The 26700-nt window shown below is 53.8% G+C and overlaps 1 protein-coding gene across 2 annotated transcripts in view; it reads left to right on the top strand.

Moving 5' to 3' along the window:
- Window positions 1–24569, top strand: part of Padi1 (peptidyl arginine deiminase 1) — a 35358-nt gene extending 10789 nt beyond the window's left edge. The window contains exons 1-16 of one of the 2 annotated variants that reach the window (XM_037203146.1): window positions 401–524; window positions 2859–3039; window positions 4071–4143; window positions 4777–4838; window positions 5958–6072; window positions 6885–7010; window positions 7878–8050; window positions 8144–8247; window positions 9209–9332; window positions 9632–9739; window positions 11907–12058; window positions 17837–17981; window positions 18811–18904; window positions 19499–19578; window positions 20824–20949; window positions 22643–24569. In XM_037203146.1, the coding sequence (XP_037059041.1) occupies window positions 2920–3039; window positions 4071–4143; window positions 4777–4838; window positions 5958–6072; window positions 6885–7010; window positions 7878–8050; window positions 8144–8247; window positions 9209–9332; window positions 9632–9739; window positions 11907–12058; window positions 17837–17981; window positions 18811–18904; window positions 19499–19578; window positions 20824–20949; window positions 22643–22876 (1836 nt within the window). In that variant the 5' untranslated portion in view covers window positions 401–524; window positions 2859–2919 and the 3' untranslated portion in view covers window positions 22877–24569. Of the gene's footprint in view, window positions 1–400; window positions 525–2858; window positions 3040–4070; window positions 4144–4776; window positions 4839–5957; window positions 6073–6884; window positions 7011–7877; window positions 8051–8143; window positions 8248–9208; window positions 9333–9631; window positions 9740–11906; window positions 12059–17836; window positions 17982–18810; window positions 18905–19498; window positions 19579–20823; window positions 20950–22642 lie in introns of those variants that run through there. The other variant, XM_028880651.2, reaches the window with a different exon arrangement.
- The last annotated feature ends 2131 nt before the right edge of the window (window positions 24570–26700 follow it).

Genomic DNA, 26700 nt, shown 5'->3' with positions numbered 1-26700 from the left:
GTGTCAAAGGTCATATTCAAGGTCAGTAGCCACAGACCCAGACAGTCCACTGTGTCTAGCACAGCTCAGAAACTGAGTGGCGAGCTGGCCTTGGCAGCTGCTGGAACTAAGCCAGGCAGCTGACAGAGGGAAAGCTAAGAGGGTCAGGTGCAGAAGGCCCAGGGGGTTGAGCCCTGGTGTGGGAGGGTTGAGATTCAGATGTGGTCCCATGGGTGCTGACAGGGCAGTTCACAGCCATTTGGTCCTTAGTAATGACAGTGTGTGGGGCCTACCCCAGAGAGAAGCCTGAGGCCAGACGGAGGCAGCTGCATTGGAAGCATGGGGTGGGGCCAAGGAGATGTCAGGAGCTGGGGACAATAAAATCTGGGGACCACAGCATTCTGGGAGCTGGGAGCTGGTACCCTCCAGGGGCAGGGGCAGAGTGACAGCCAGCAGGAGGGAGGGGGCCTTGCACATGCTGACATCTGAACAATTAACTTCAAGGGCGGGAGGATCAGGAATTCAAGGTCATCCTTGGTTATATGGTGAGTTCAAGGCCAGTCTGGGACAGTGAGGAGCAAGGAACAGCTGGAGTCTCAAGTCATGTGGGCAGAATGGCGGTAGCCATGGGGATAAGGCTTTAGGAGGGCATGGCCACTGTGGGGCAAGTCGGTCCCTGGTGTTCAATGGGACACTAAATCGAAATGGTCACGGCACCTGGAAGAAGTGGAAGGAGTGGGATGTGTGAGGTTTCCATGGCAACAGGAGCGCAGAGTGAAGGATGCTCTGAGGGGAGGCCTGTGGTACTCCAGGGACCTCTCCCCTCTGCTTCTGCCTCTTCAGTAGAGTGGGGCTGTGGTGGGCCACAGGGTGTGACTGAAGGAACTGTGGCCATTGTTGGTTTTATGCGGCACTGTTTACCCTGCTAGGAAAAGTCATGACGAGGCACAACAAAACCCACTATGAGAGTTTATTAGGAAAGGGAGGGGCAGGAGAGGGTGTGCTCAGGCCTGTTGGAGAGACATGTGCGGAGAGGGAGGAAGGAGGAGAAGGGGGAAGATAAAGGAGGGAGGAGTCTGTGACCCGCTTTTTATGGATTGCCCCTGCACATGCGCATATGTGCTCACATAGCTACGCAGTGCATGCACATAGATTGCGCGATCACGCTGTGCGCTAATTACATGACCACACAGGACATAAGGCCCCTTGCTTGGCTATTGAACAGTGAATGTGCTCTCATGTGGCAACAGCCGTTATCACTATTGTCAATGAAGACAGTTACTTGGCGGGGACAGGGTGCCTATGAAGGGGGCTGGGGAAGGACTTTTTTCGGAGCTGTGCTTGGATGGATTCTCAGGGGCCCAGGGAAGGGTAGAGGCAGGAGGATGTGAGAAAAGACCTCCCACCTTGTCTATGCAGTCAGGGGATCTCTATAAGTGGTCATGAGTGGTCAGAGCACTAATAGGCAGGGGAGAGAGCCATGCATGTGTGGCCCCCTCTTCTGATGTCTCCTCAGGGCAGCAGCTCCTCAGAGGAGGACTCTGTGAGGCCTGAGACCAGGCTAGAGCCTGACACAGAGGTAGGCAGCTTATATCCATCAGTCGAAGGACAATACATCTCCCCAGGACCCTTGCCTATGGCTACAGAAGGATCCCAAGCAGGTGGTCCAGCAGCTAAGGGGCTCAGCAGATTGATGGTTCCCTGTCTCTCCAGAGCCAAGAGCTCTGGAGCTTCAGTTGGGTACCAGGCATCAGGTGGACAGGGAGAAGCTGCTGTATGGTGGGGTCCATGTCAGTGGGTACTGTTGCCATACTCCGGTGCAGATGGGCTGGAGGGAACCCTGAGGTTGACAGAAAGTGGGAATCCATTTTTTCCTTTCCACGTGATTGTTGAGTGTCCCTACACTCTCTGAGGATCCAGCAGCAAGCTAGGCAAACTGGCTGCCCTCCAGAACTAAGCTATCAGGACAGCAGGACAGTGACGTGCACAGTTGATAAAGCAGGAAAGGACAGGTATGCAGAAGGATGATGCAGCCTTAGCTAGAGGGATGAGGCAGGTGCTTAGTCTCTCTTCCCGTTGCTGTGGTAAAATAACACAATGAAACAGATAAAGGAGCAGGGGCTTATTCTGGTCCAGGGTTCAGGGTGCAGCCCATCACAGTGGGGAGTCAAGGCAGCCAGAGCCAGAAGCAGCTGTCCAGAGTCGGAAGGGAGCCATGAGAGAAGCCGTACTTCTACTTGGCCCTCTCTCTGTCCTCGTACAGTCTGGGATCTTCGGCCCAGGGAATGGCCCCACCCATAATTAAAATGGGTATCCTCACACCAATTAACAAATTATGTTTTAAAAAATCTATGTGTGTGCATGTACACAAGCGGAGGTCAGAGAGAGTTGGTTCTTTCATTCTGCCATTAGGGCCTGGGGGACCGAACTCAGATTATCAGGCTTGGCGGCAAGCCCCTTACCTACTGACCATCTTACCACCCCATTTACATCGATTAATACAATCAAGACAATCCCTCATAGGCAGGTTCTAAGGCCCAGACCCCCAGATAGTTCCAGATGCTGTCAATTAACCCTAACCATCTCAAGAGGGTAGTTGAAAAGGAGACATTAAAGCAAAGCCCTAAAGTCTGAGGGTATGAGCCTTGTGGATGTTGGGGGAGTGCATTCAGTTATATGAAGGTCCTGAGCCAGGAAAGCTTGGTGTCTTCATGAGCCAGCAGGGAGGGCCATGTGGTTAGAGCAGAGAGACTTGGAGGCAGGGGCCCCACCCCACCGGTAAGGGGTACCTCCTCCTAAACAGTGACATTCCAGCCTCTGCCTCACATGGCCACTGTCTGAGCCCCTCAGTCTCTCTCTCTCTCCCCACCTTTCCTTAGCGATGTGCCCAAGGGTGCCAACACCTTTGGGGTGTCTGGGAGCTCTGAGGTGAAGATCTACATGGTCTATGATCCCGCACGGGTGGCGGAGCCCGCAAGCCGGGCCCACTGGCCCCTGGATGCCAACGTGGATGTGGTGGTGGCGGCGGACACAGTCAGTAAAAACTTAAATGACCTCAAGGTAAGTATCCCTCGGGCTGGCTTATATCCCATCCTGAGTCATCTTGGACACATCTCCACAGAGACCCAAACTTCACACACCCCAACACTACACAGCACAACCGGTCACCCCCAAGATCCACACAGAGACCCAGACCCACAGCCCACCTCATGCACCCCAATATCACACAGCATATGGGAACTCCCTGATCACCACCGAGATCCACACAGAGACCCAGATCCACATTTCATTCACCTCATGTTCCCCAACATCATACGGCACATGGGAATACCCCAGTCACCCCTCAGATCCACACAGAGACCCAGGCCCACAGCCCACCTCATGTACCCCAACATCACACAGCACTCAGGAACAACCTGGTCACCCCTCAGATTCACACAGCTCTGTTACACCCTCCAGTTGTCCACAAACCTCTGTGCTCCCTGGGCAGGATCCCATGGTTGCACTCACATGTTTCTCTCACACAGGGCCTCAGCACGGCCACTCAAGCCTCCACATGTACCCAGCCAGCCACCTCTGGCTGACCCTTTCCTGCTGGTCCAGTGTCTCTCATACCCAATGTTCCCTCAACTCCTGGCCCAGTGCCTTCTCCAGGAGACCAGCTAGGACCTGTGTGTAGCTCTGTTCATGACAGGGTCTGTGGCAACCTGCCCTGGAAGGAATCCTGTCACGTGGGTCAAGTGGGGGAGGGGATGGGAGTCTGGACTGTGGCAAAAGCCCTGACACTCACTGTGGTCATGGACCAGGGTGGTCATTCCCTCAGTACAGGGAATGAACGATCCCAAAGGAGGTCAAGTTGCCTAGGCCAGTAGCGACAGTGGCCCCTGTCTGTCTGTCCCTCTCATATCCCAGAAGGTCTTGGAATCACCATATCTCTCTTTGTAGCCCTTGTTTCTCCTCAAATTGCTTGGCGCCCTGGAACAGCACCCCAGGTCATAATTGCCAACGAGCTTTGCCTCTGCCTCAAAACAGGGCTGTAGGTGTGGCCCACATGTCCTCTGCCTTCTCTTAGGACTGACTTCCTTCCCCAGGTGAAGGTGTCATACTTCGGGTCGCAGGAAGCTGGTGCCCTGGGTCACAGCGTGCTCTACCTCACAAGTGTTGGTGAGTCCTGCTTTTGCCTGGCTGTGGACATGGTAGCTATTGGAATATGGTGAAGGTGACTGAAGGTCGAGGAGACTTGGAGGGGAGGCCTCAGCCAGCCACCTCTCTCCTTCTGCTTCCTGGGAACACCAAACATCTCCAGGACCACAGGAGTTGAGACCCAGCCATGCTTAGGGCCAATAGGATCTAGAAACATTCCTGCTACCAGCTTGAGTCACAGTGGCTTCCTCATGGGAGTCCCACATGTCTCTGGATCCCTGAGACCCAACCTAGAACCACAAAGAGCCACGTGCTTCTTTCACCCAGAGCCCATGGCAGCCTCCTCTGAGGACAACAGACCCTGGCCATGGGGCCCCAGTGGCTACTGTTAAGGGCCCCCTGCATATGGCATAGAAATCCAGGGCCACCGAGACATAGTCACCCAACACACATGGCCAAGCCAGCAACTTGTGTCCCTCCAACACCAGAGCCGCCAGGGTCACCCTAGCCAGAGCCCCAGGGCCAGCACAGGGGCTCCCAGATGTTGAGTCTCTTGAGCTAGGCTTCTGGGTCCTCATCAGCTGGGGTGGGAGCCAAGACGGCTGGGCCTGCCATCACAGGTACAGAGGCAGGTGACCTGTCTGCCTTTTGCAGATGTGTCCCTCGATGTCGACACAGGCCGCACAGGCAAGGTGAAGAAAGGCTCGGGTGACAAGGTGAGACACTAGGTACCCCAAGAGTGTGGAGCTGACGGGCAGACCTGGGTGATCTCGGCAACAGAAGAGCCACCAATTCCAGTCCAGGATTGGTGCCATTTATGGAAGTGTGGCCAAATGCTGTGTGACTGTTGGGAAAACACCCTCTCTGGTCTGTCTTAGTCTGCTCACTGCAGTTTCTACTCAGGAGGTTGTGTCTGGACCTCTCAACATGGCTAGGGCTTCACGAAAGGTTGTTATTTCCGGTAGAGGGGGCTATGGTATTCAGCTACAGCTAGGCCACAAAGAATGAAGGAGAATGAAGCTGTCCCATGGGGAGCATGCAGCTCACATAGGGGCAGGAGTTACAGCTTGCAGGGAGAGACCCAGAGAGGCAGGCTGGATCTCAAGGCTTTGTGGGCAAGGTGGGGCAGGACTTCTGAATGGCTGCATAGGTTATTCACTGCACAAGGTTGCTCCAGGGGGTTGCAGGCTGGGGCTACAATGAAAACCATGGCGTGGGCCTGGCACAGGATGGCATCTACTCAGAGGGGAGGGCAAGAGTGCTATGAGTGCCATGGAGGCAAGCAGTGGACCTGTGCCATCTCAGAGACCTGGGTTTGAAGATTAACTGTGCAGCCCAAGGCTCCCTCCCAGAGCTTCTCTTTACTTTTTTTTGTCAAATGGAGAAAACGTATAGGTTATTGGGGACATAGTGACCCCAGAGTCAGGCAGCTTGGTCCTCAGCCTGGGAGGGCCTGCAAGACCCTGGTGAACGTTAGGCTCAGGAGAATGCTGGAATCGGGGAGTCTTCTTCATGGAGATCAAGGTGAGATCTGTCTTAGGCAGTGCCAAAACGTGGCCATCTCTGTATGTGGTGATGTCACCCTGCTCCTCCACTGTGAGTGCTGGGCAGAGCCACTACATACGGTCACACAGGTTGCTCACTGCACAAGGATGGCTGTCCCTGGGTCTGAGCTTCACTAAAGAGTTCTGCTCCCCATGTCCACAGTCCCTCTTGAAAACTTTAAGCGAACCCAGAATATGAAAGTTTCTGAGCTAACCACTGAGCCAACCCAGGCCATGTCTAGTCCCAGAACCCCTAGGCTTGACTAACCCAAACCTTCCTGTGTGCCACAGGAAACCTGGCGCTGGGGCTCCGGGGGCTCTGGGGCCATCCTGCTGGTAAACTGTGACAGAGACGCCCGTGGGTCCAGGGAAGACCTGCATGACAGACATTTGAGATCACTGGAGGGTGAGTGACCTCAGGCATGGGAGGTGGGGAGGGAAAGAGAGAGGGGTCTTGTGTCCCAGGCTTTCTTTTGGGCCACCAAACAGTTCCCAAGTCATGACACAGAGACTTCTTATTTGTTTTGAATGCTCAGCCTTAGCTTAGGCTCGTTTCTTGCTAGCTCTTATAACTTAACTTGTTTCTCTATATCTACGTTTTGCCTCGGGGCTTTTTACTTTTCTTTCCTTCTGTACGTCTTACTTTTGCTGCTTCTCACATCTGGCTGGCTTCTGGCTGCAGGCATGTCCCTCTTTTTTCTCCTTCATTCTCTCCTTCTTCTTCTCTCTAGCTTTCTCCTCCTCCTTATTCTCTCTGCCTGCCAGGCCTGTCTATCCCTCTCCTGCCTAGCTATTGGCCATTCAGCTTTTTATTAGACCAATCAGATGCCTTAGGTGGGCAGGTGAAGCAAATGCAGCACATCTTTACATAATTAAACACACATCCTTACATGTTAAACAAATACAGCATAAACAAATGTAGCACACCTTACACAGTTAAAGAAACTCAGTAGCATAAACAAGTGTAACACAGCTTTGCCTAATTAAAATAATATTCTGCCGGGCGGTGGAGGTGCACGCCTTTAATCCAGCACTTGGGAGGCAGAGGCAGACTGATCTCTGTGAGTTCAAGGCCAGCCAGGACTATTACACAGAGAAACCCTGTCTCAAAAAAACCAAATAATAATAATAATAATAATAATAATAATAATAATAATAATAATAATAATCCACAGCAGTCTTGGGGGGATACGTTTGTCTCAGAAATCACTCTCTCAGACCTGCAGGACATGTCCCCAATGGTCCTGAGCTGCGGTGGCCCTGATGAGCTCTTTGAAAGCCACAAGCTGGTCTTGAAGGCATCTTTGCCTGATTCCAGAAGGCTGAGGGTCTTCTGTGCCCGAGGTGAGTGGCCGTGGCCCGTCTCATCCCCTTCTTCCTTCCGTCACTCTCTGCCACTGTCACCTTTTTGTAACTCGTCGTGACTTGTGTGACTGCGCCATTGGGGAACAGAATGACAACCAAGGATGGGGCCAACTGCTGGTCCCATCGCACAGATGGAGAGGCTGAAGTCCAGACACACGGAGTCACCGTCACACGGCCCAGGGGATGAAACCATTGGCTTCTTGGCCACCAAGGCCCCTCCCTGACCCCACATGACTTGTTGGCTCCTCTTTAGCACCGATCTCTTGCTGTCTGGTAGCCTTGGGCCCCTGACCCAAGCAGGCAAAGAGGGGCAAGGGACCTTAGAGGCTGGGGCCCAGGGCCAGATTGAATCACTAGATTTTTCTAATCAGAATCTGCAGCTTTAGGGGCCTGGGGTGCAGTTCAGTGGTGATATATTTAGTTACCCCAAATAAAAATCCAACCACATCAGAAGCCACTCCCTTCTTCTGTCACCACAAATGAGATTCATCCATTGTGTGGCCCGCACAATCACTTCATTGCTCTCTGGGGGCGGGTCACAGCCATCTGTGGATATCCTTTATTTGGCATCATTTGTTTATAAACTCTATGGACAGACATTTGAGTCATCATCACCTTCTGGGTGATGCTTTTCTCTAGTTATCTGCTATACAGTTCACCTGAGGTTCAAAGAGGTTGAGTCACTGAGCCAAGGTCACAAAGCTTGTGCATTGTAGAGCTGGAAGGGAACTCAAGGAATGCTTCCCAGAGGTGGCTCAGACCCAGACTCCAGCCACACATTTCCTGTCTTCCTGTCCTACCAGCCCCGACCCTGTCTCCACATTGGCCTAACCCTGTTCTCCTTAGGTGGGACCTCCCTCTCCGACTACAAGCAGGTGCTAGGACCCTATCATCAGGACTATGAGGTGGAGCGGCTTCCCGGGGAGAGCCATATCCAGTTCTATGTGGAGGGACTTGTCTTCCCTGACACCGATTTCTCAGGGTTGGTCTCTCTCAGCGTCAGCCTGGTAGGCACCGAGGTAAACACTAGATGAGGGCTGTGCCAAGGGCGGGGTGTGGGGTCAGAGGACAGTCTGGAGCCCACAAAGCCACTGAGCTCTCCTCTCCCCCAGGGCCTCCTTGAGGTGTCACTGTTCACAGACAGCGTGAGCTTCCGCGTGGCCCCCTGGATCATGACCCCCAACACCCAGCCACCTCTGGAGCTGTATGTGTGCAGGTGAGCCGCCCCCCAGCTCCACCTTGCCAAAAGCAGAAGAGTAAGCAATAATGCTGGCCAGCCTTCATTCCGGGGATGGCGTCACAGCCCTGGCTGCCACAGGACCACAGTAGAGATCCTGCCACGCTCACCAGCACCAGCGCTAAGTCTGCGGGCTCCCTCCCTGTTAGACACCTTGAATTCAGTCTGGGTAGTGGGGTCAGGTGTGGTGGTACGAGCCTGTAATCCCTCATCTGGGAGGCTGAAGGAGAAGACTGGCAGTTCACATCCAGCCTCTGCTACGTGAGACCCTGTTTCAAAACAAAACAAAATCAGGCTGGTGGGGCTGAGGCCTGCATGTGTGCCAGGGACTACAGGGACCTGGCCTCACTCTCCTGAGGCCACTTCTGCATCTTCTGAGGACCTAGGACCCAGCCACAGGCCCCATTGTGAGTCTTGCCCATTCAGGGTGTCCTGGTCCTTCGGCTATGCCCTGGTATCTAGTGGCCTCTGCTGGTCAATCCTTGAGATACCACAGGTAGGGGCAGAGGACAAGTCCTGCTGAGCCAGAGGCAAATTCATAGCTAGAGGATGTGGCCACTCGGGGTTATCTGTCCACCTGGAGCCAGGAGTGTCCCAGCCTCCTGTCTGTCAGAGACCTCACCTTCAGTCTCTGCTCCAAGAAGACAGGGCTAGCCCACTTACTGCCGTCTCTGTCAGTGGCATCAGCCCCAGGTCACCTCCATAGCTACCCTGGACTGCCTGGGCTGGTTCAGGCACCGTGCCTCTGGGCTCCACAGCCTGGCCTTGCCCTGCTCATGCACTGGTCATATGATGTGATCTAGGGACGTGACCCCTACCCCATCCCCAACCCCCATCTCCAGCCTCTCCAGGGTAGGCATGGATCTGAAGCTCAGCACCCAGGCACCCAGGGCCTGGCACAGCTGGAATCTGGTCCCAGCTGCAGTCTCTGTCCTTGCAGTGTGACAGACGTCCATGGCCGCAATGACAAGTTCCTGGATGCCATGGCCCACCTGGCCCTGAAAGCCGACTGCAAACTGGTGGTCTGTCCCCGGGTGGAGAATAACAATGATCGCTGGATCCAGGTGGGTGCAAGGCCGAGCCAAAGAACTGGGTGGATGGTGGGTGACTGGGAGTACAGGAGCCCAATCACATCTATCTGCCTGCCTGGCCCAAGTGAGAGCAGCCTGGCCCAGGACTGAGGGCCACCCTTCAACAGGAGCAATCTCTCCTGTCTCCTCCTGACTCTGGGCTGGGTCTTCCGGATGGAGCCCTGGAGGCCTCCCCCATGTTCTCCTCAGGTCTTGGGAGATGTCATTGTCTGGGGTCATCTTTACTGAAACCTCCTGCGGAGGCCTGCTGTAGATCTTTCTTCTTCACACAGGATGAGATGGAGTTTGGCTACATTGACGCCCCTCACAAATCCTTCCCTGTGGTCTTTGACTCCCCTCGAAACAGAGGCCTGAGGGATTTCGCCCTTAAGAAGATCCTGGTGTGTGGCCAAGTACATGGGGGTGGGGAGGGGGTAGAGGGAGGGACTTTGGTGGCTCCTCTCCCGGGAGCTCTGGTAGAGCCTCATCTGGTCTTTTAGGGTCCAGAGACTGGTGGGGGTGGTGACAGCAACCTGGAGAGTGGGTGGAAGGTTCCAGCTAAGAATGCAAATGATATGCAAATCACATGCAAATAGACACCCACTCCCATTACACCTCCTCCATCCTGGGAAAGACAGAACAGCAAGGTTCTTGGTCAGAGGTCATTCTCAGTGGTCAGAGGTCATTCTCAGTGGCCAGGGGTCATTCTCAGTGGTCAGGGGTCATTCTATGCAGTATTTCAGTGGCAGGGATCATTCTCAATAGTCAGGTTTCAGGGGTCATTCTAAATGGCCAAGGGTTATTCTCAGTGGCCAGGGTCATTCTCAGTGGTCAGGGGTCATTCTCAGTGGCCAGGGGTCATTCTCAGTAGCCAGGGGTCATTCTCAGTGGCCAGGGGTCATTCTCAGTGGCCAGGGGTCATTCTCAGTGGCCAGGGGTCATTCTCAATGGGGAATCAACAGAAACGGTGGCCTTGGAGACCAGACTGCCTTTGAGGGGCAGTGTACCTTTAAAGTATGCCAGGGACCGTGGTACTCCCTATGCACAGGACGGTGGCAGCAGCTACTGGCACCACTGAGTTCTGGACACTGCCCCTAGTTTTTTATGGCTTCCCATGTTCAGTCCACAAGACACTCTGCCCTATTATTAATAATTGTTATTTATAAAGATTCCTTCTCACTACCAAGGAAACTGAGGCCTGGGGGGGGGGGTTAAACAACTTGCCCTAGGCAGGAAGCCCATGGGCCACCCATGCACAAACCCCAGCTGGGACCTGCAAGGCCCCCGTACCTGACAGCTGGCTGCACCTTCTCCCGAGGTGGCCCCATTTCTGTGGGTTTGTGGGCTCCAAGTCCCTTCCTGCTGGGACAGTGTGGACCCAGAAGGGTGTTTGGGAATAGGGTGTCTCAAACCAGTATCTAGCATACCTGGACGGGGAGTAGGGATGGGATGCAACAAGTCTTTCTCAGTTCTACCATTCAGCTCCCAAATAACTACATGGAAACTTATTATGGAAGCTGGGCCTTAGCTTAGGCCTGTCCCACTAGCTCTTATAACTTAAATGAACCCATTTCTATTCATCTACGCGCTGCCACGTGGCTCCTGGCTGTTACCTCTCCTCCTGCACGCCCTGATTCCCCTGTGTCTGGTTGACAGCTCCACCTTTTTCTGCTCTAAGTCTTCTTTATCCCCAGAAATCCCGCCTAACCTCTTCCTGCCCAGCTAGTGACCATTTAGCTCTTTATTAAACTAATCACAGTGCCACATCTTCACACAGTGTAAAGGAATATTATGCAAGGGGGGTGGGGGTAGGGGGTGGAGACTGGAGTGCCCTGGCTCTTGGCTCTGTGACCCCTCGGCCTCTGCTCCCTTTGGGTTCATGGTGCTCCTTTCCTCTTGGCTTACTATGCAGGCTGAGGCTGCTGAATACCTTCTCCTCCTGACTGGTATGTCAGGAGTCCTGAACCCTCTGTCTCCCCAGCAGCTCACAAGTTTTAATGTGTGGGGTATTTGCGTGTGCGCATACGTGCGGAGACCAGAGGTCATGCCTCAAAAGTTGTCCACCTCATTTTTTTTTTTTTTTAGATAGTGTCTCCTATTGACTAGGACTTGCCAATTAGGCTTGGCTAGCTAATTAGTGAATCCCAGGATTCCACCTCTGTCTACTCTGCCTCCCAGTGCTGGAACTGCAAGTGTTTACTCCCACACCTGGCTTTTATGTGGGTGCTGGGTCCTCAAACTTGCGTAACAAGTGCTTTCTTAACCTCCTGAGCCATCTGCCCAGCCCTGACGTGTTCCATTCTTCCTCCTTTTCCTACCCACGGTCTCTTTTCCACGTCTGTCCATCCACAAGTCCTTCAGACATATGCTGCTTGATCAAGGGCCTGGAGACTCTCTGCTCTCCTCTGGGCACTGACTTGATCACGACCTGCTCAGTGTATAGAGAAAGGGGCTTGTGAGGTGTGGATGGAAGCAGGTGTCCAATGTCCTCCTCTCCTCTCAGCATGAACCCCCCCTCACCACACACACATCTTCCTGCCCATGCATGCGCTGATGATGCCTCTCTAGGGTCCTGACTTCGGATATGTGACCCGGGAGATCCAGTTCGCAGGCGCCTCTGGCCTGGATTCCTTCGGCAACCTAGATGTGAGCCCACCGGTGAGGGTGGGCAGCAAAGAGTACCCACTCGGCAGAATCCTCATCGGTGGCAGCTTCCCCAAGTAAGTGGTCTGGGAGGGTGGCGGGTGCAGGAGGATGCAATCACCTCCTCCATGTGGCTCTCCAGACTGGGAGGTGCTCACCAGAGCCCATGACTGTCCCAGACTCTGGACTGGAAGGTGCTTTCCAGAGCCCATGGGGAATGACTGTCACGGAGTCCAGTCTGGGAGGCGTGCTCCAGAGCTCATGGACTAATAGTCACAGAGATCGTAAGGTCTCAGGGTCAAATTAGTGGTCCAGAGTCTGATAAAGATAATCACCACATTAAACCAGCCTGTCAGAGGCTGGGAATGAGCTTGATTGATAGGGACTTGCCTACCAAGCATGGGTCCCTCCCTGGGTTTGATCTCTAGCTTGGCGTAGGTAAGCCAAGAGTGGTGGATCATAGTTGTGATCCCAGCACTTGGTTGAGTGGAAGCAGGAGGATCAGAAGTTCAAGGTCATCCTCAGCTATATGGAGAGCTCAAGGCCATCCTGGGCTAATGAGACCCTGTCTGAAGTCAGCCAAGCTGGGTGCAAAGAACAAGATGTTTAGGACTCAGTTACGGTACAGATGCTGACTCATCAGTCAGTGAGTCCCTCCTGCCCCCAGGGAGCCGGACGAGGGTGTGCCCCTTGAAGCCCACTGGGGTTTCACTCTGTCACAAACCTGGAGCCCCTTCCATTTGTGGAGCTTGGTGTGGAGTCTAGGTGTGCCCAAATTGTCCTCTGAGTCCCAGCTGGCCACACAACCTGGGGCTGCTGAATCAGACGAGGTGGGTTTTGCTGGTACCAAGTGAGGCACTGAGTTGGGTGCCCGGACCTGCTGCACTGGCTGGGGCTGGCCAGGTGATGAACAGAGGCCCAGCTGGCCACCCACCTCACATAGTACCCTGCAGCTGGCTTCAGATCTGGAGGTCCCCAGGGCACAGGCTGTGGGTCTCAGGATCCGATGCCCATTGATGTGGGCTGTGCCACTCAGGCAGTGTTCACCACGGTGTCTGGCAAATCCAGTTGGTGCTCGATTTGTTCATTTAAATGAGGGTCATGTGCCAGGCATGGGTGAAAGTACTGTGGGTGCTAAACATGGTGGTACAACCCAATAACTCCAGGAGGCTGAGGCAGGAGGATCATGAGTTCGAGGCCAGCTTTGACTACAGAGTGAGGCTCTTTCTCCAAAACGAAAAACCAAACAAATAAAACAAAACCAACAAACTAAAAGGGCAGGAAGACTGAGCAAAAAAAAAAAAAAAAAAAAAAAAAAAAAAAAAACAGAAAACGAAATTCTAGGGAAACAGGGTGAGCAATGGTGTTACATTTTAAATAAATAATTTCTTTTCTATTCATGCCTTGTTTTCTTCAACTGTAAAATAGGCTTGATAAAAAGCCCTCTCCCGCCAAGCAGTGCACACCTTTAATCCCAGCACTTGGGAGACAGAAGCAGACCGATCTCTGTGAGCTTGAGACCAGCCTGGTCTACACAGTGAGTCCAGGACAGCCAGGGCTGCACAGAGAAACCCTGTCTCAAACTGCCCACCCCCCGACCACCCCCTCAAGAGAAACGCTCCTCTAGGATTAAATGCATTGGTGGCGCAGGCCTTTAATTGTAGTACTCAGACTCAGGAGGCAAGAGAGTTCAAGACCAGCCTGGTCTACAGAGTGAGTTCAGGACACTCAGGGCTACACAGAGAAACCCTATTTTGAAAAATAAACCAACCAAAAGCCTCTCCCTCGGGGCTGACTAGATAGCTTAGTGGGTAAGGTGCAAGCTTCCTAATCGCAAAGCCTGAGTCTGGATCCTCAGCACTGGGGTAAAAAGCCGGGCATAGCCCACGAGTTTGTAACTCCAGCATGGGGGGGGGGGCGGAGGGGGGGCAGAGACAAGAGGATCCCCGAGGCTCGCTGGATAGCCAGCCCTCCTGAAGCAGTCACAAGTTTAGTGAGAGATCCTGTCCCCAAAACTAAAGTGGAGGGCACTAGAGGAGGACACTTGATGTCAACACACACATACACAAACAACATAACACAACACAAAACAAAAACACACACACACACACACACACATACACACACACACACACACAGCACACACAAAACACAACACACACACACACACACACAGAGCACACACACACACACACACACAACACAGAACACGCACACACATACAGACACACAAAACAAACACAACATACACACACATACAGAGCACACACAAACACACACAGCACACGACACATACAGAACACACAACACAAAACACAAAAAACAACAAACACAAAAACACACAACACATACACAAGAGCACACACACACACACAGAGCACACACACAACACACACACACACAGCACACACACAACACATACAAGCACAACAACAAACAAAGCACTACACAACATACAGAGCATACACAACACACACACACACACAGCACACACACAACACACAACAACACACATACACAGAGGGTTGGGGTGGGGGCAGAAGAGGCAGGTCTGTCCCAAACCAGGACATTTTCCACACACAAGCGGCAGAGACCCCCTTCTGAAGTCTCTAGGTTCATCTCAAGGACCTGTAAGGAAGGCAGGGTCTCCAGGTACCCATTGGCTGTGGCCCACGGAGGAGCTGTACATCAGCCTTTGGGCTGCTAAAACCCAGGAATGGGGCCCTTAGTGGAAGATGAGACCTTGGTGCCCAGAGAGAGACAGCCACCCATCTAGAGTCACACAGGATTAATGATGCTGTCCAGGTGTCCTCTCTGGATCCCAGTGTAGAATTTGGCAAGTTGGGCTGCTGCTGTCCTGTGTCCTCTCTGACATCTGTTCTCTGAGGTGAACAGAGCAGGCAGCCTTCAAAATCCCAGCAGGTGGCGCACACCTTTAATCCCAGCCCTCGGGAGCAAAGGCAGGCAGATCTCTGTGAGTTCCAGCCTAGCCTGGTCTACATAGCCAGTTCCAGGCTAACTGGGGTTATGCAGTGAGACCCTGTCAGTAAAACAAAATAAATCCCAGTAATTTTTCAGAGCCACAGCATTCATGTCTACAAAATGGGGACAGTGCCAGCCCCAGCCTCATGGGGCTGCTGTGTCATCAGACATGGCCCTGGTAGAGGACTCCATGCATGGCGCACCTGTCCCCTCAGTCTGGGCAAGAATCTGACAGTGAGATGATGTCCTGAAGGAAGAGAGTCACAAGCCTAAGTGTTCAGAAGGAGAATGTTTCGAGGAAAGACAAGAGCATTTGTAAAGGCCCTGAGGCAGGAGCATGCCCGAGGCTTTGGAAGGCTGGGAGGAGGTCAGTGGGCAGGGGCTGAAGCTGAGGGAGGAAGGAGAAGCTCATGAGGCACAAGATGAGGGAGGAGGCAATGTGACCCCCCAGATGGTAATATTGCTAATATTGGTAGTATGCATCCCAAGATGATCTTTTTAGGTTGGTTGGTTGGTTTCTGAGACAAGGCTGCTCTGTGCAGCTCTGGCCTTCCTGGAACTCGCTCTGTAGATCAGGCTGGCCTCCAACTCAGAGATTCGCCTGCCTCTGCCTCCCGGGGGCTGGGATTAAAGGTGTGCGCCACCACCGCCCAGCTCAGGATGATCTTAAGGACTAAAAGAGGCACTAAGTGTAAGAGCCTAAGCCAAGCGCACAGTAGGTACCCAACAAACCAGGTCTTTCAAGGCTACCTTGGGTTCGCTCCAATCATTGAACAATTCTGCCCCCTGGTGGTAGTTTTGGTGATGGTATGGAGACAATCTGCCCTCTCCTGGGGCTGGGACCACCTTTTCCTTGCCCAACCTCCAGAAAAGAGAGTGGGAGCGAGTCCCAAGGAGGGGCTTCACGCTGCATTTTCTGAAGTGTGTGCTTTCTCCCCATCTCATTGTTTTAAAGATGCCCTTCCAAACGGCCAGTGCTACATTAAACTAACAGGCGGAAGAACATGCCACAATTCCAGCCAGGAGCCTCACTTGAGTCTTTGTCAAGCTTGTTTGTGGCAGGCTCCAGTTTCTATAAATTATGGACTTCTTTTTTTCCTGGCTGAATTCAAACTCAAAATACAGCCAAGGCTCCTCCTGCCTCCGCCTCCCAGGGGCCATAATGACTGGTGTGTGCCACCACACCCCGTTTATGCAGTACCAGGGATTGAACTCAGGACCTCATGCATGGCAGGCAAGCACTGTACTAACCGACCTGCCTCTGGAACCTCTGGGTCCTATTTGTTGCACAGCTGCTCCAAAGCGTTTGCGTTACTCACGAGTGTTTCTGAATCAGATATTGTGTGAGAACAGCAGAGAACAGCTCAGCCTTACCCTGCCCTGGTAGAGTGTGCATCCCAGCAGGGGGTGAGACCCAGATGGGTCCAGCTAGATAACCAGTGCCATGGGGGAAAATGAAGCTATGAAGGGGGTTGGGCCATGGCTGCCGTTTGTCAAAACCTCAGAGAAAGAAGTCAAGGTTTGAGTTACACCCAGAAGAGGGAAAAGGGGAGCCATGGGACCATGGGGAGAGGACTGTGACTCCCGCGGGAAGGCAGAGGAGGTGCAAAGGTCCTGGGGCAGGATTGTGTCTGATAAATTCAAGGGACAAGAAGAGATCAGAATGAGTGGAGAGGAGAGGGTCAGGGCCAGGGTGGAGGTTAGGTGGACTGTAGGCCATGGGGAGGTCCAGAGGAGGTCAGTGGGGGATGTGCAGTTTCTGGAGGTAAGATGGGAGTGACCCCAAGGTTTCAACCAGAAGAGGTACAGAGTGTGACTTTTCAAATCCTCCTCTGGATAGATAATAAGGGATCAAGGAAAAGGACAGGTCACTGGCCACCCAGAGAGAAAGGCTTCCACTGGCCAGAGAAGGGTTGACATCACTCCTTGCTCAGGGCAGTCTCCACACTGGAAGCAGGTCTGAGAGCTTGTGGGTGGTGTGGTCTTAAGCTGGATGGTTGGTTGGGAACAGGATCTTTTTATACAAAATAACCTTCTGAGTGGGTTCTTTTTCCCAGAAGGTAGACTAAGGCTTAGAGAGAGCCGAGAAGACAGCCTGGGCCACACAGCCGAGAAAGGTCAGGGCCAGACCTTAGTGATCCCAAGCCCAGAGACTGAGAAGCCCAAGCTGAGACCAGGGCCTGGGGATGTAGCCCAGTTGGTGACGCGCATGAGCCTAGGTTCAACCCGCAGCACTGTATAAACCATTCAGGTCTTGCACTTGTGATCTCAGTACTTGGGAGGCAGAAGCAGGAGGACCAGGGTTCGAAGTCATCCTCAGCTGTATGGGAGGTAGTGGAGGACACATCCTGCTGTATTCTCCCCGGGTAAGGGGTGCTTAGGAAATGCTAGATTTCATCTCAGGAACTTCTGGGTGTTGGGGAGTGGGGACCCTAAATCCCCGAGGCACTCTGGCACGAGTAAGATGCAACCTCTCTTCAACATGGAGTAATTGGCTGGACTCACGAGGCCTCATTCAAACAAGCTCCGCCCCCTTGCCAAACCTGACCCCTGATCTCGGCCTGCATCTGTCATGCCCATGCCCATCTGTCCCCTGACCTATGTGTCTGCGTCTCTCCTTCTGGGACATCCTCTCCCACTCTATCCCCAGTGGCTTCAGCTTGGCTTTCAAATCTCTGGGCCTGTTAAGCAGTGGAGTCTGGCCCTGACCTTTCTCAGCAGCATGACCCAGGCTACGTCACCTTAGCTCACTGAGCCTCAGTTTCCCCTCTGATAAAGAGGACGCACTCAGAGTGTTGTGAGGGCACAGGAGATGCACTGGGTGGGCAGGGGAGGGTGCATAAGGTGACTGACCAAGCCTCTCTCCCCACCAGGTCCAGTGGGCGGCGCATGGCCAGGGTGGTACGTGACTTCCTGCAGGCCCAGCAGGTGCAGGCTCCCATAGAACTCTACTCCGACTGGCTTTCTGTGGGCCACATAGATGAGTTTCTGAGCTTTGTGCCCACCTCTGACCAAAAGGTGTGTCTCCGGCTTCACCATCCCACAGCTTTCCAACTGAGACCCCTCTGCCCCCACCTGGCCTGATGGAATGGCTCGGGGTGTGGGCAACCAACTCAGTCCTATGCGGTCAGCATGCCCCAGGCTTAGGCTGTGTTAATCAGGGAGGGCTTCCTGGAGGAGTAAAAAAGCCTCAGGCCAGGAGACTGCGTGCTTCCTGCTGGCCTTTTCAGACCCAGAACACTCCAAGTCAGGAATGACACCTGGTAAGAGCTGAGAAAATGACTCGGGCCCCTACTATGTGCCAGACTCACACCCACTGTTAGCCAGGTAACCCTCCAACAAGCCCATGCTTGCCTCCATTTTACAGGTAAGGAAACTGCGGCTCAGGAGGGTTCTGCACTCTCTCAGGTCCATACAGCCTAGGGGTAGCTGGGAAGGATTTTAATCACGATGTGGACCACAGAGTCCCACTATCTTGTGGAGAGGGCCAGGAAGAAAGTGACCCTCAGCCTCAGGGAGAAAAACCATCTGGGGGAGGGGCTTCCTAGTGGCCAGAGATTCTGGTCCAGCGTGGTGAGGGCCCCGATGGAGGCAGTGAGCAGCTGCAGCAGGACACACCTGGGTTATGTGGAAGGCAGGAATCCAGTTCCCTGGTAGGGCAAAGTGAGCAGGTAGGGGGACAGGTGGGGGAAGGGTCTGCAGTTGGGACCCACTTGGGTGGAGGGTGGGGTGGCCAGGGAGGGGGAGAAAGGAGCCCAGTGCACACCTGGCTCCTGAACTCAGTCCTTGAGGGTCTCTGGCGTCTAACGGAGCCATGCTTTGGGCCCTTTGCTCCCCTCTGTGGCAGGGCTTCCGGCTGCTCCTGGCCAGCCCCAGTGCCTGTCTCGAGCTGTTCCAGGAGAAGAAGGAGGAGGGCTATGGGGAGGCCGCACAGTTTGATGGTGAGTGTCACCCTCTGTCACCTCACGGGGATTCTGTCATCACCATCCCTGGGGATGTTCCGACTGCTGCCCCGGGGCGAGGAGAGAAAGTAAGGAGCCAGGGAGTCATCCCAGATACTTGGGTGGTGATGTGGCTCACACCATCTGTCTGTCCCTGAACTCACACAGTCTGTCTGTCCCTGAACTCACAGTCTGTCTGTGTCCCTGAACTCACAGTCTGTCTGTCCCTGAACTCATGCACTGTCTGTCCCTGAACTCACACAGTCTGTCTGTCCCTGAACTCACAAGTCTGTCTGTCCCTGAACTCACACAGTCTGTCTGTCCCTGAACTCACACTGTCTGTCTGTGTCCCTGAACTCAAGACTGTCTTTGCTACATGTTGTCTGTCCCTGAACTCATGCACAGTCTGTCCTGACTCACGTCTGTCTGTCCTGAACTCATGCACGTCTGTCCTGATCCACAGTCTGTTGTCTGAACTCACAGTCTGTCTGTCTGCTCATGCAGTCTGTCCCTGAACTCACACAGTCTGTCTGTCCCTGAACTCACACTGTCTGTCTGTCCCTGAACTCACACAGTCTGTCTGTCCCTGAACAGGCCTCAAGCATAAGGCAAAGAGAAGCATCAACGACATGCTAGCCGACAGACACCTCAGGAGGGACAGCATGCACGTGCAGGTGAGGGCAGGACAGTGGCTGGGTCCAGAGGGGGGGACATGGCCCAGCCTCGGTTTGTCCTGTAGGTTTCTGAGGTTGTGGGGATGAGTTTTACCCTCAGGGGCTGGCAGACTGGGGGGACAGGCTGGCCGCCCTTAGGCCATGGCAGGGACCTGGGGTTGCCTGGTTCTGGGGGTGCAGTCCCCTTCCACGGAAGTGAATCCAAGGCCTCGCCCTGGGAATGGGATGGGAGATGCAGTGACATGGAGTCCTTAGGGACCCTGAGCAGAGAGCAGGTGGGACAGTTCTGGGAAGGGAGAGGGCTCACCAAAGACAGTGCCCGCCACGTGTGTGGTGCTGGGCTCAGAAAAGGGAGGCGGAATGCTAAGAGCCGTAAATACACAGCAGTGACAACTGATATTCATAAGGTCAACCCACCGGATGAATAAAAAGGTCCTAAGTCTGGCTGTGCTGCAGCTTTTTCTTCCAGCCCTGCTCTGCAGGCCTTGGAGCTGGTCTCTTGGCCCCCTGCCCTTCCCCCACCAAACCAGGGACTTTACCTAGACGGCTGGGGTGGGGCAGACGTCTTAGCCACGCAGTGGTTGGGACAGTCTGTTAAAGTGACGGGGTCATCAAAGTCGTTCAGCAGGGTAGAGGCTCCTGCTGCCTGGGGAGCTGAGTTCGACCCTGGAATTCATAGTGAAAGGAAAGAATTATTGACTGACCTCCACACATGCCTGTGTTACACACACACACACACACACACACACACACACACACACACACACACACCCCACAATTAAAAATGTAATCAAGGGCTAAAGAGAGGACTCAGCGTTTAAGAGCACTGACTGCTCTTCCAGAGGACCCAGGTTCAATTCCCAGCACCCACACAACAGCTCACAACCGTCTGTTACTCCAGTTCCAGGTGATCTGATGCCCTCTTTTGGCCTCCACTGACGCCAGGCATGCACTTAGCACACAGGCATACATGCAGGCAAAACATCCATATACATAAAATAAAAATAACTTTTAAAAGTTGTAGTCAAGTGACAGGATCCTTTGGAACCAAACCTCAACTATTCCTAGCTCTGTGCAGTTGGGCAAGCTGCCCCGAGCCTCAGTTTCCCCCACTTCAGACAGCTGTGAATCCTTTTGCACAAAGCCATTGAGAGGCTCCGAGGCGCCCACAGGTGCTCAGGGCTGCACTCAAGCACAGTGCATCCAGATTCTCCTGTCCGGGGGCACGGCTTCCCTTCTCCCCAGAAATGTATCGACTGGAACCGGGAGCTACTGAAGCGGGAGCTGGGCCTATCCGAGAGCGACATCGTGGACATCCCACAGCTCTTCTTCCTGAAGGGAGCCTATGCTGAAGCCTTCTTCCCCGACATGGTGAGAGCCCCTGGTGGTGGGAGGACAGGCGGATACGGAGGCTGCATGGTGAGGGCACAGCTTGGTCAGCAGCTCCTAGACGGGGCAGGTGCATGCCCTGGGGCTTATCTGATGGCCACAGTGAGTTGGTGCCTTTGGCACCTGGTGGGCAACTGCAGGAAGGGTTGCTGGACACCCACAGTGGAGAGGTCAGCCCACCCCAAGGGGCTTTCATTTTCTGTCTGGAGGCTCGCTTGCCCCGTTCCCACATTAGCCTTCACTTGAAGCTCCCCCAAGGGGCTTCTTTGTAAAAGGCCTTCCTGGCAGGCAGAACAAAGAGTGGCCATTAGGCAGCTGACATGCAGATGAGGCCTAGAGCCCTCCCTGGGGAGGGGCCTGAGTGATGCTCTCAAATCAGCTGGCCCATAAGCCCATTTCCTGCCAGGAAAGGATATAGGGTGAGGGCCTCAGTGAGAGGTGAGCTCTGGAGCAGGAAGTGACCCTCCTTTTCTGTAGCTTGGGTACTTCTCCTGGGACAAGACCAGAGTAGTACTGAGTTAGGGGAAGGGGTGTGAAAGCTGGAGCGAAGGGGTGCCTAGTTCCTGGCTGTCCCCCGAGGTCTAGCCTCCAAGCTGGCAGGGCACTGTTCCCCAAAGAAGGAGTTTTCCACCTGAGCCTGCTGCTGCTGCTGGGCATAGCGGGGTGTTTAATGGTTTCTCTGGCCTCCTATAACAACCAATACCAGGCAGGTAAATCCTTCCTCACTGAGCAGCACTGTTTGAAGCTGGGCCTCTGCCTCCTGTTAGAGCTTTCCCTGCTGGGGTGAGCACCCTGGCGCTCTGCAGTGGAACGCAGCATCCTCAGAGCCATTGGGATGACATGGTGTGCCACATGTGGCCTGTAGAAACAACCAGGGACAGGAAGTGATTTTTAACCTGCACAGCGGTATGTGGCTAATGGCTGCTGGCATCTGGACCCTGGGCTCTGGTTCCCATGGCAGGTGGAGAGTGGCTGAGGTTAAACCCCATGGCCTTGGGCTGTGACTCTTGACTCCAGGAGCAGAGACCTGGCCATGGCAATAACCATAGCTTCTTATTCCTCTCTCTGCCCTTTGACCCCCCAGCATTCCTCACCTCCCCAGCAGGCACATTCCAGCCCATCAGTGGGCAACAAGGCTTTGTGACCTCGGTAATGTCACTCAACCTGTCTGAACCACAGCCTCAGAGGGGGCCGTGAAGGGGTATCTGGAGTCCACACGTTCTCAGTAATTGCTGAGGACTAAAGCCTGTTGTGAACAGCAAAGGCATTACCACTGTCCTAGATCTGCGTATTTAATCTCTGGCTGTAACAAACTTGTAACAACGTGACAATTGTCTGGGAGATGGAAGAAAGCATGGGAGGGAGGGGTGACTGCCATCAGCCATCTATCGGTAGGGAGTTAACCAGTACCTGCTATCCACTAAGGAACCACTCTCCCCCTGAGCTACATTCCCAGCACCCCTCCCCCACCCTGCCTTTTTTTAAATGTTGAGATAGGTTTTAGTTATGGAGCCCAGGCTGGCCTCAAAGTCATCATCTTCCTGTTTATGATTCCCGAATTATAATGGGCTCATACCCCACCCCCTATCTCAGACGCTAGTTCCTGACCCATTTGGAGAAGGAGCAGAGGGTTTGGTACATTCACCGCCAATGGGGCTCTTCCTGTCTCTGGCAGGTCAACATGGTAGTCCTCGGCAAGTACCTGGGCATCCCTAAGCCCTTCGGTCCCCTCATCAATGGCCGCTGCTGCCTGGAGGAGAAGGTCCGCTCCCTGCTGGAGCCGCTGGGCTTACGCTGTGTCTTCATCGACGACTTCCTGTCTTACCACCAGCTGCTGGGGGAGATTCACTGTGGCACTAACGTGCGGAGGAAACCTTTCACCTTTCGGTGGTGGAACTCAGTGCCCTGAGCCTGCCCGGCCACCACCCTTGCTGCCCTTTTAATGGGAGTGCCAGGGCAAGGGTGAAGGACATGGACCAGCCTCCATCCTGCTGGGGCCTGAAAGCAGGCTGGCTACTTCTGTCAGCTGGACTCCAGGGGGACACCACACTTCTTCGTCTCTGGAGCAGTCTGTCTTGCCCAGGGAGACTATTGTAACTCTTCCTCTCCCGTTCCCAGCCACAGCTCCCAGAGGGTCAAGGTTGGCAGCTGAGCCTGTTAAAGGCATGGCCTCCACAGGCACACCCCATTTTGAGATTGTTCCCTTGTCTTTGGACATTTCTCTGGAGCCGGAGAAAAAATGACTTTGGGGCTGTTTCAGAAATGCCCACCATGCCTGGACCCTGGGGTGAGAAAGCACAATGGTTCCATATGATTCCTGGGTTGTGTAAGATGAAAAGGAATATTTGGGGCATCCTTTTTCCTAAGGGGACCTCAGGCCATGGCCTGCAAGCACCCTTCGGCTCTATGTAGGCAAGCAAAGACAGGCAATCCGGGTGGCCGGGAGCCTCTTTCAAATAGGAAAGCGAGCAGGCACGAAAGCCCCTTTAATATGCTGCTCTATCCACTCTTCCTCCTCAGGATGCTTGTTAGTTGTTGGGACAGCCTTTAATTATGAGACCTGGTGCTTCCGGTTCGAAGATGCTGGGGGGCATAGGGAAGCCTTCAGAAGTCTGCAAGCGGGGGTGGGGGGTAGGGAAGGGCAGCAGGAAGGTCCAAACAGGAAGTCAAATAGGTTGCCCATCTTGGAGCAGGGAACCTAGAAGCCTAGGACTCCTGGCTAGGCGTGTGGGGCCCCTGAATCTGAAGGCTGCTGGCTGTTCCAGATACGAAGTGGGTGGGGCCCAAGGTGTTAGGAGAGGGTGAGCGGGCCATTAAGTTACATCTGGAGGTGGGGCTTAATTTCCTCTAATAGTCTCTAATTACTCCCCGACCTGCTGCAGGCAGTGGGAGGGGGGAGCCCACACTTCCCCCAGCAGCCTGGGACCCTGCATAACACTTGCACTGCCCTAGTAAACCCCATGGCATGCCTGTGTCCCCCTCCCACGGGAGGACAGACAGATGCCCTACAGGCTAATGGTACTGGGTGAGGTCAGAGAGGCATGTGTAGGCAAGCAGGCAGGCCGACCCGGCTGCAGGGCATGGCTGGTAGAGGGAGCTGCCTGCTCCCTTCCTCCTCTGGTCAAGGAGCCACGCCGAGCTGCCAGCCCCTGGCTTCTGTCTGCGTTTTTCAGTAGTTTCTGGTACGATCCCAGACTTGAGGTAGCTGCTGTCACTTTGTAATCATAGGACATTCAAGTAGCAAAGGCTTCCATGGACCTGTTAGGATGGACATGGCCAGGGAGGGTTTGGCTCCTCCCCTCTAGAAGATTCTATGGAATTGGATCCCCATTTGTATGCTCCTGACGCCAACACCCTCCTCTATGATCATGACCCAGCTGAGGCTGAGCCATGGAGAAGGAGAAGAAAATGGAAGAGGGAGAGAAAGGTTGGGGGCAGGGCCTGGCCTCTGAAGAGGAGACCACAGAGCCCTGGTGAGCATGGGAGGGAGTCTTCAGAACCTCATGCGGGGTCCTCTGGAGTTGCCGCCCAGGCTGTCTGAGGTTCTGGGTGCCTGGCCACCGTCTTGCTGATCAATAAAAACATCATCGTGCATTCTTTAAGTGGCTGCTTCCTTTGTCCCTTGGCTGACGGAGAGGAAAGTGAGCCCCCCCCTTCCCTGTTCTACACACCCTGCCACAAGTCCAGGGGCTCAGCCTCAGCAGGCCACAGGGGGCCCCTGTCAGCTGAACAGCTTCCTGGGCTAAGGCAGGTGAGTGCCAGGCAGCAGCTGATTCAACAGAATGCTTGGCACATGCCATTTCCACCCTGCTATCTGCCTGAGATACTATCTGAGAGAAGAGACCTGCCTCTTCCTCTCTCCCCACTCCTTGGCTTTATCTTCTTCTGTCAGGGAGGATGAAAAGAGGCGGAGAGGCCCTGGGTTCTGCCAGCAGAGGCGGAAGGTGCTCCAGATGATGCTCCCCTGGGCCCAGGACACAGGCCAAGGCGATTCTGTAGCCCCAGTCCTCAATGCTGAGGTGCCAGCCTTGGTGGTCTGATCTCAGGAGCCTGGAACTACCCCTCCCTTCTCATCTTGCACGCTTGCCATGACCTCAGACTGTACCCTTTGACACAGAGTTAGCTTCTTTTTTATGGACTAGGAAGCTGTCCACCAGTCATTGACATCTAAAAGCCTGAATCAACCCTGGGGCTGTTTCTGAAAGTTGGTACTGGGCTCAGTGGGTAAAGGTACTTGGTGCCAATCCTAATGACCTGAGTTCAATTCCCAGGACCCACATGGTGGAAGGAGAGATCAGACGCCCACAAATCCATATATGCACCACAGCACACATATGTCCATACACACAAGATAAATGAATACATGTACTATAATAAAAATGCAGTTTAAAAACTGGTACCAGCTGGGTAGATTTGACAGCAGGGATCCTACTTCCCAAGGGAGATACAGACTCGGGTGTGAGACTCATCACGTCCCTAGCACAGTGTGTCAGCATCCTTGGAGGGGAGTCCCCCAACTTTTTTTTTTCTTTTTTTCTTTTTTTTTTTTTTTTTTTTGAGACAGGGTTTCTCTGTGTAGCTTTGCGCCTTTCCTGGGACTCACTTGGTAGCCCAGGCTGGCCTCGAACTCACAGAGATCCGCCTGGCTCTGCCTCCCGAGTGCTGGGATTAAAGTGCTCTGCCTCCCGTGTGCCATCACTGCCTGGCTCCCGCCCTCCCCCGCTTTCTACCCATTCCTCACAGTTATGGAGGCTGCCTGGGACTTTCTCCAGAACTCTGGTGAAGCTGTCCTTGGGTCCTCACTACTTCAGGGAATGCTCTTCCCAGATACTGCACTACCACAGAGGGACAGTCATAGGCTCCAAATGTCATCCTCTGACTGGTGCAAATGGGGGACTCTGGGAAATGGATGCTGGCCCCTGCCCTGCCCTGGAGGGAAGCAGCCACAGGGAAGAGGGAAGGACCTCTACTCAGCACTTCCGAGCCTCCACAGCCATTATCTCTGCCAGCGCAGGTGACTGGCCACATTTTCTACACATGAGGAAATGGAGGCCCCAGAAGAAGAGATGCAGCCTCATCAGTACCTGGCACAGCCTGATCCGAACGAACCCAAGACTCCTCTTCCCAGAGTCCTTGTTCTTGATAGTCCACACACCTCTCAGCCTCAGTTTCCCTACCTACAAGTTGGCCTCCTAACCTGACATTTTTGGATCCTAATGACTAAGGATGACGGAATTCACTTCTGCATCATTTACCCCCTTGAGAGATTTTGACCTCCAACAGCAGCCAGGAGGATGAGCGCAGGTCCATGTTAGACCCGCCCACCACTGATTCCTTCAGCCCTCACAGGTTGGGGTGCTGGAAGGGGGGAGGGGGGATACAAGGGGGTGGGGGGGGGGGGACATGGCAGCTCTGCCAGGAAGCCCTGAGGCAGGGAGGAAGCCCAGTCCTGTCCTACAACTCAAGCTTTTAATTAAGAAAGGCAGGGAACCAACAAGATGGCCCAGTGGTGAAGATGCTTACCACTAAGCCTGACGACCAAGTTCTGCTCTGGAATGCCCACAGTGGAAGGAGAGAGCCAGCTCCTCTGGCCTCCACACATGTACCATGACACACATGTGCACTGTCTCCTCCAAAATACACCAGTGTAAAACATCATATATATACATATAGTTGTAATATATTTAAAGAAAGAAAAAAAAAAAAAAAACAAGCCAGTGGGAGCTGGAGATA

The sequence above is a fragment of the Peromyscus leucopus genome, chromosome 2, assembly GCF_004664715.2.
Source record: "Peromyscus leucopus breed LL Stock chromosome 2, UCI_PerLeu_2.1, whole genome shotgun sequence".
Classification (NCBI taxonomy): domain Eukaryota; kingdom Metazoa; phylum Chordata; class Mammalia; order Rodentia; family Cricetidae; genus Peromyscus; species Peromyscus leucopus.
This window is presented reverse-complemented; position numbering and strand designations above follow the sequence as displayed.